The sequence below is a fragment of the Clytia hemisphaerica genome, unplaced genomic scaffold (assembly GCF_902728285.1).
Source record: "Clytia hemisphaerica strain Z4C2 unplaced genomic scaffold, Clytia hemisphaerica genome assembly, whole genome shotgun sequence".
NCBI classification, from domain to species: domain Eukaryota; kingdom Metazoa; phylum Cnidaria; class Hydrozoa; order Leptothecata; family Clytiidae; genus Clytia; species Clytia hemisphaerica.
Genome location: NW_027103834.1, coordinates 165082 through 173458, shown reverse-complemented (window position 1 = coordinate 173458; position 8377 = coordinate 165082). Strand labels below are relative to the sequence as shown.

Here is an 8377-nt window from a genome sequence, read left to right as displayed (position 1 = left end):
TCCTTTTGTAATTCTTTGCTATTTTCATATGTTAAAGTTTATGCTTTTCCATGTTCAGACCGCTAAACGAGCGGGAAGCAAATCTATGAAGAAACCTAGCAAAGCAAAGGAATAGCTCAAGCCCGGGGGGCACTGGGTTTGCGGACTGACGGTATGTGCGGGCCAAAAATTGGCTTTTAAAATTGCACCCTTACAGTGCAGCAAAAATCAGTGAAAATCGTACCCTTAGAGTGCATTTCCCCCAAAATTTTCGATCCCTTTCGTGCAAAAAATGGTCAAAATTCTAGCATTTTTGGTCAAAATATCTAGATTTTTCAAGAATTTTCTGAAATTTCTACCCTTAAAGTGCATGTCTAGTTTTTCCGACCCTTACAGTGCATTTTAAACATATTGGAAAAGGTATTGTATATAGGTAATTTATTTATTCATTAAAATATCATTTATGTACATTTTTACAGTATGGAAAGACGATCTCATTCTGTCATCAGTTTTTATTTGCCATAATATGAGATTTGATAGTGCTGATGATATCCGGTGCTTGACTCAAAAGACGTTCTCCTTCATTTTCCAAAACCCGCATAATTGCATGACACACCTGAAAGAGATAAATAAAACTCCAAATCAATTGAATCCTTTATTGACAAATCTGGAACAAGCAAATTTATGATTTTGACCTAAGGCAAGACCAAATTAATTTATTCTTCAACGGGCCCGACCAACCCTGTTTTTTTTTGTTTTTTTTTCTTTTGCAAAGCTTGAGAATATGAAAGTTTTCTGCAGATATTTTTAACTAAACAACTTGAAAAAATGTAAATTCACCCCAGAACCCAGAACTTAAGAATTCAAATGGAAATAGCACAAAAGCCGCTCATCAATAAAGAGGAAAAAGTCTAAAGCTTCAAAACGCCATTCAATTTCAGACCTTCCGATCCTAGATTTTGAAAAATATATTTTTTAACCCGACCACCGATAGTTCTCTGAAGGTCTTCTCGTAAAACAGTCTTATGTCTTGCATAACTCTTCGGAAGGCTTTTGTTGTTGCGAGAAGTTTGACCTTTAATTGACTATCCCCAGCGCTAAGATAAATTCTCGATATAGCTTACATGCTTCCCTAACTTCAGCTCTTAATAGCTCCCATCAAAATTTTAAGCATTGAAATTATTACCTCGTCTGCTACCATCTTCTTCAAATCGCCTGCGATTTTATCAGAAAAGATATTGTACAACCAACTGAAATTAAGTAAAAATGTCCTCAAAATTTCATGAAAAAAAGGAATGAATTGTCTGGGTAGAGGTTTGAGCTATGGCGCAGATTTTCCTTACTATCTTTAATGTTACAGATTCCTAAACCTTGTTTTCAAAGGGGTAACAAAATTTCTTAGGTGGGGTTTAAGGTTCCGAATTTGATAGGTGGGTGTTAGGGTTACAAAATTGATAGGTGGGGTTAGGGTTACAAAATTGATAGGTGGGGGTTAGGGTTACAAAATTGATAGGTGGGTGCTAGGGTAACAAAATTGATAGGTGGGGATTAGGGTTACAAAATTGATAGGTTGGGGTTAGGGTTACAAAATTGATAGGTGGGTGCTAGGGTAACACAATTGATAGGTGGGGGTTAGGGTTAAAAAATAGGTGGGGTTAGGGTTACAAAATTGATACAAAATTGATAGGTGGGGGTTAGGGTTACAAAATGGGGTTAGAAAATTGATAGGTGGGGGCTCTAAGGTAACAAAATTGATACACGCTTTTTTTTTTTATAAGAATAGTGTACTTTGGTTGAGGGTGAGCATTATTCTTATTTTTCTATTGTTCTAAACAATAGGCCAATTGTTTTAAACTCGAAATCTCACCCTGATATTCTTATAGAAGTTATTCTTATAAAAGAAAAAGCGTGTAGGTGGGGGTTAGGGTTACAAAATTGATAGGTGGGGGTTAGGGTTACAAAATTGATAGGTGGGGGTTAGGGTTACGAATTTCTTTGGTGGGGGTTAGGGTTAAAAAATTTTTTTAGGTGGGGGTTAGGGTAACAAAATTGATAGGTGGGGGATAGGATTACGAAATTGATAGGTGGGGGTTAGGGTAACAAAATTGATAGGTGGGGGTTAGGGTTACAAAATTGATAGGTGGGGGTTAGGGTTACAAAATTGATAGGTGGGGTTAGGGTTACAAAATTGATAGTTGGTGGTTAGGATTACGAATTGAAAGGTGGGAGTTAGGGTTAAAAATTTTTTTAGATGGGGGTTAGGGTAACAAAATTGATAGATGGGGGTTAGGGTTACGAATTGAAAGGTGGGGGTTAGGGTAACAAAATTGATAGGTGGTGGTTAGGATTACGAATTGATATGGGTTAGGTGCTGTAGGTGGTGGTTAGGGTTACAAAATTGATAAATGGGGGTTAGGGTTACAAAATTGATAGGTGGGTGCTAGGGTAACAAAATTGATAGATGGGTGCTAGGGTAACAAAATGGATAGGTGGGGGTTAGGGTTACAAAATTGATAGGTGGGGGTTAGGGTAACAAAATTGATAGGTGGTGGTTAGGATTACGAATTGATAGGTGCCGGTTCGAGTTACAAAATTGATAGATGGGGGTAAGGGTTACGAATTTCTTAGGTGGGGGTTAGAGTTACAAAATTGATAGGTGGTGGTTAGGATTACGAAGTGATATGGGTTAGGTGCTGTAGGTGGTGGTTAGGGTTACAAAATTGATAAATGGGGGTTAGGGTTACAAAATTGATAGGTGGGTGCTAGGGTAACAAAATTGATAGGTGGGGGTTAGGGTTACAAAATTGATAGGTGGGGGTTAGGGTTACGAACTTCTTAGGTGGGGGTTTAGGGTTACAAAATTGATAGGTGGTGGTTAGGATTACGAATTGATAGGTGCCGGTTAGAGTTACAAAATTGATAGATGGGTGCTAGGGTAACAAAATGGATAGGTGGGGGTTAGGGTTACAAAATTGATAGGTGGGGGTTAGGGTTACAAAATTGATAGGTGGGGGTTAGGGTAACAAAATTGATAGGTGGTGGTTAGGATTACGAATTGATAGGTGCCGGTTAGAGTTACAAAATTGATAGATGGGGGTAAGGGTTACGAATTTCTTAGGTGGGGGTTAGAGTTACAAAATTGATAGGTGGTGGTTAGGATTACGAAGTGATATGGGTTAGGTGCTGTTGGTGGTGGTTAGAGTTACAAAATTGATAGGTGGGGTTACGGTTACGAATTTCTTATGTGGGGATTAGGGTTACAAAATTGATAGGTGGGGGTTAGGGTTACAAAATTGATAGGTGGGGGTTAGGGTAACCTTTTTTTAAATTTTTGAAAAATGAAAAAATCTCCCCCAGATATTCACCCAATGAACAAGTGAGCCAAATTTCAGCCAAATCCAACAATTTTTAACGTCTCCAGGCTGCCCCAAAGCTTTAGCCTCGTTTTGGCGAAAAACTCATCCCCAAGCCTCAAAAATCAAAATTTCTAAGAAATGGAGAAAATACCCCCAGATATTCACCTAAGAAACAAGTGTGTCAAATTTCAGATCCGACCTTAAAAAAATGAAAAAAACGTCCCCAGATATTCACCCAAGGAACAAGGGTGCCAAATTTCAGCCAAATCCAAGCATTTTTCAAGTCTCCAGGCTGCCCTAAAGTTTTTGTGACAGACAGACAGACACACACACACACACAGAGATTGTCAGATCGTAGCTCAACTAAAGTTGAGAAAAATTCATAACCCTAACCCCCACCTATCAATTTTGTAACCCTAACCCACACCCAAAATATTCAAAATCTTAAACCTCATCTAAGAAATTTGTAACCCTAGTCATCAACTTAGAAATTTTTTACTCTAACCACTACCTATAAAATTCATAACCCTCACCTTCACCCATGAAATCAATAACCCTAACTCCCACCTAAAAAATTCGTAGCCCTAACCAAACTGATATCAATCATCTTATATAATTCAATCCATAAGATCAGGTGTTTTACCTTGCACCTCCATGAAAGTTCAGTTTCAAAGAGCCAATGGTCAGAGCACATTGTTTTGTATGGACCTTCGGGTGTTTTTCATTGTGCACGTCTGATTAAATATGAAAATAATTCCTTTGTAATCATTTTGATTCTGATATGATGGATGAAAAATAAACACCGAGAAACTAATTGAGAATATTTTCACTAAGTCAAAAGGAAGGGTCTAAAATCTAACTATTTATTCCTTTGTTAAGTTAACTTTTTAAATCTCGCCGTTAAAATTCTTATTGATCGGCCTTTATGTGAAAATCACGCAATTTATGTACGAAAACTGGCTAAGCATTGTGTAATTCTTTTCTAGCGCTTTGGGCTAGATAATTCATTATTTGAACCCCAAATATGACAAAGAAATTTACCTAAAGAAACGACCATCTGCAGACTAGCATCTTTAGCATTTATGTTTACATCACCGCTGTCTTTCACGTGCGGCCTGGAAAAGAAGGTCTCGATTCTTGAGTTGAAGTATGGGCTAATAGGTTTTGCACTGAAGTGAGATTTTAAGCAGTGTTTTTCAGCTATTTCATTATTTAGACAACAGCTACCCCTCCTGAGAAAAAGCTATATTCTATACATTTGCTTCACACAAAAATTGCGAGTCTTTCCTTGTGAAGAACGGTCCTGTGGCACAGGATTGTAAAATTATCTATATTTCATAGCAAAATGAAAATGGATTAAACAAATAAAACAATTTAGTCACCAGTTTCGCTCTCTGTAATGCCATTTGGAAGAAGCATGAAAGTCACATTTTTGAAAGGAGAGTGATAATCCTGTTTGCTGATCAATGGTAAGATTTGACGTTCGAATGTTCAATCCGATTATTTTAATGCTGAAAGAGGGAGAGGGAGGAAGATTGTACAATAGGGTCATTATCGAGGGAAAATTGTTTTTTATGATAGAAAATTGTGTTATTTAGCAGTACCCAATAGACCTTTTCATAAATAACGTCACGAACATCACTTGCCTCGTATTCAAACAATCTCCATAGTGATCATATCCCTTGAGACATTAAATGATTTTTTATGAATAGAAAGTAGTTGCAATAAAACCCGCTGGGAGTTAATCACCATGGCAATAATTTCAAAACGAGGCAAGTGATGTTCTTGACGTAATTTATGAAAAGGTCTATCAGCAAAGTTATCAGAGAAAAAAACGTTATATCAATGGACGAGATTTCTACTTTCAGCAATCATACCTTGATAACTCGTAGCTGAAATCACTGAGCGGTGTTTTGGTCGAACCAGAGATAGTTGGGATGCTGATTTTCTGTAGTTCGCTCTCAAGGAAAGGAATTCCTATTTGACGCACTGCGAAAAAGAGGAGGAATTGAAATGGTGAAATCTTCAAGGTGTGTATAATCTGCAACTGCAACAAAGTAAGTAGCCTTAAAAGCCTCGGTGAAATTCGAATTATTAAATTGGTTTATTAGAGTTCGTTGAAAAGACAGTTACGAGTTATTATCAAATAGAAAAATTCAAAGTAGTTTCAGGATGAAAATGCTTTACCATAATCCAATCCACGTTGAGTTGCTTGTTGAAAATAATCTTCGCACATAATATTATGGCATATCGTAAGAAACAATGTCAAAAGAAACTTCTTCAACATATCAAGCCATAAGGCAACTACATGAAGCTTCCAAAATCTCAAAATCTGTCGAAATAACATACAAGCATTACTTTGTCAAACAAAAGAAACAATCTAGGCGAACAAAGAAATAAAATTTAAAAAAAGTTCAAAAAGGTTTCGAAAAGTTTGAAATCTGTTTTAATGTGCATTCAAGCGGAACTTACTATTTTCGGTAACAAAATCTTTCTGGAAAAAATCAAATTGATAACATTCCGCAAAAAAATCAAATTTAACCACTTTTAGCACATATTTTTGAATCTACTTTCAATATCTTCGAGAAGATCTATAGGTAATATTCTCATACATCGAAACCTACCAGTATTGGAGTACGAAGACATCAGGAAACATGAAAACGTTTAAAATTCACGTGATCAATTTACATTTGGATGTATTGATTTTTCTACAAAGAAAATAAAAAAACTACAAAACAATCAACACTTTTAATGCATAGATTATAAATCTAATGATATAACAATTATTATTTTAAATTATCTATTTCTTTATTAAATATCCCTTTAATAAAAGACACTTGTCACGGGGACCAGTTCGAGGGTGTATCTAGTGCATGAAACGTGCAATTAGTTTCAAGAGAAGAGGTTTTGTATCAAATTCGAATTCGAGCACAATTTATGTGAAATAACACTTTTCAATATTTCATTATTAACACTTTTCAATATTCCATTATTAACACAAACAACAAAACAAACCTCTATGTGATTCTGAATATGGAAAATGCGTGTAAATCGATCGCTTACTAATGTTACTAAGACCAAAAGTATTTCAAATGAATTCATACATCATAATCTATTTCTAAAATCATAAGCATAAGATAAGGGTAAAAACCGAAAATAACGGATATCAATTTTGTTATTATCGAGTGTCGACTGAACTGACATCGTAAGGAAGAGTCTCTTCAATCTGACAGTTTGACCTCTTAAAGAGTTCCACCAAAAAGACATGTTTCTAGCGTCTCAGTGCAAGAAATAAACTGTGAAATGCTTTAGCCAGCATTACTGGGTCTCATTAAATCCATGTATGTTCCATTAGAAGACTTGTCACGAGCTGACTGAACAAGGATCTTATTTTGTGCTGCAATCATCATAAAGAGACATTATAAGACATTTAAAAACAATTTCTAGCAACACCTAGAACTTCCACTATCTTCACGTTGGTGTTTATTTAAATCCACTTGTTTTGTATAGCCTGGTGATGGCTTCATTTGTCCATCTAACTTCGATTCTGACTCTATCCAGCGTTCAACAGAAGCAGTAAAAGCTTGTATAACGTTTATGGAGTCTTTGGCACTTGTCTTAAAGTGCTTTATATTTCCGTTGGCTTGGCACCAGTTCTTTACGTCATCCTCTTTGACTTCATACCGGCCTTCACCAATATCACTTTTGTTTCCCAACAAGACAAATGGGAAACTGTTAGGGTCTTTTATGTCAGCATAATACAAAAATTCTCTCTTCCAAATATCCAAATTATAAAAACTTTGCTCGTCATCTAATGCGTATACCAATAAACAAATATCTGAGCCCCTGAAAATAAAAAACAATATTTGTTAGATTTGAAATAACTATCCTCAGACACGTGTTTCGTACAGTCCGGGTAAGCAACTGCTGTTATCACAAGGGTGCTCAAAACATTAAGTTTTGACTGAGTCTTAAAGTAGCTTGTGATGAGCCTTTTAGCAGAGCTTGCACGTAAACATAGTCTATAGAATACTGAAAGAACCAAAGTTCAGTACATAAATTTTGTAAAACCTTTTTTCTTTGAAGCCCTCTCTTCTGAGAATAGTTACAATCAACAAAGTATCTACTTGCTGACTTGCTTTACATTTTGAAAATAAAAAGAACTCTTCTGATGTAAGACCTACCTATAAAAAGGAGTTCTTAAACTTTTGAATCGCTCCTGTCCAGCAGTATCCCATATTTGAAGTGTATAATTTTCTTTCGATATCGTGATTTCTTTGTTCAAAAATTCAACACCGATTGTGTGAAAAGACTGACTATCGAATTTGTTGTTGACAAATCTGTTCATCAACGCACTCTTGCCAACCGCACCATCCCCAAGAATGATGACTTTCAGAAAATTGGGTTTTGTTGCCATTTTCAAAGGTATTAAATTTGGTGCATATTAGATTTTACTAAACCTTGATAAAAAAAAGATATTATACACAAAAAGTGAAAATGTTTGATAATACAATATTCCCTCATTGTCATTTTCATTCAATTTCAGTTGCATGGTGAGGGCACTAATTGTCTAATTGGAAATATATTTTAAATATAAATGTAGGCACATAAATCAACTTTTATTGAAGAACATTCTTTTTTACGAAAACACGGACCCCCCTCAAATTTCTAAATTTCCATTATTTCTTTACTCCCTTATGTTCCGTACTCCTCAATGTTCCCAAACTCCCCTATGATCCATACTTCGACAGCATCAAAAGATGATCGAAATGTGTATAATTACATTAAAATACATAAGATCTTCATCAAAGGTATTCAGTTTCTAAATTTACATATTAAGCAACTCTAGCTGAGAGGAGTGCTTCGAAAAAATTAGCTACAGCTATGTGCAAGGAAAAAAACAAACTTTCCTCCCTCAAAACGTCATAATTTCTAAAATTCTTATTTAGAAAAGAATTGCACCAAATAGCTCAAAAGTTGCAGGCAGTTTAAGAGTGTACTATTGTCACAAATTTTTATTAATCATCCTAGGGGAGGAGGAA

At 35.6% G+C, this 8377-nt stretch overlaps 2 protein-coding genes across 2 annotated transcripts; both read right to left on the bottom strand.

The window, feature by feature from the left end:
• Positions 1-4317: 4317 nt before the first annotated feature.
• Positions 4318-5622, bottom strand: LOC136807004 (bactericidal permeability-increasing protein-like). The gene is made up of 4 exons (XM_067063580.1): positions 5523-5622; positions 5213-5324; positions 4718-4846; positions 4318-4450 (listed from the first exon to the last, which is right to left on the bottom strand). Exons 1-4 carry the CDS (start codon positions 5620-5622, stop codon positions 4318-4320), a joined length of 474 nt encoding a protein of 157 aa, XP_066919681.1.
• Positions 5623-6005: 383 nt separating this feature from the next.
• Positions 6006-7834, bottom strand: LOC136806923 (ras-related protein Rab-9A-like). The gene is made up of 2 exons (XM_067063491.1): positions 7520-7834; positions 6006-7181 (listed from the first exon to the last, which is right to left on the bottom strand). Exons 1-2 carry the CDS (start codon positions 7750-7752, stop codon positions 6779-6781), a joined length of 636 nt encoding a protein of 211 aa, XP_066919592.1. The 5' UTR covers positions 7753-7834; the 3' UTR covers positions 6006-6778.
• Between the last annotated feature and the right edge of the window lie 543 nt (positions 7835-8377).

Bases quoted from the DNA above. Each gene is read 5' to 3' on its own strand.
- LOC136807004 (XM_067063580.1), bottom strand. From the start codon at position 5,622: ATGTTGAAGAAGTTTCTTTTGACATTGTTTCTTACGATATGCCATAAT. The intron at 5,325-5,522 runs GTAAAGCATTTT...TCTTTTTCGCAG, and splicing joins TCAACGTGGATTGGATTATG to TGCGTCAAATAGGAATTCCT. The intron at 4,847-5,212 runs GTATGATTGCTG...TCCCTCTTTCAG, and splicing joins TTCAGCTACGAGTTATCAAG to CATTAAAATAATCGGATTGA.
- LOC136806923 (XM_067063491.1), bottom strand. From the start codon at position 7,752: ATGGCAACAAAACCCAATTTTCTGAAAGTCATCATTCTTGGGGATGGT. The intron at 7,182-7,519 runs GTAGGTCTTACA...TTTTATTTTCAG, and splicing joins TTAAGAACTCCTTTTTATAG to GGGCTCAGATATTTGTTTAT.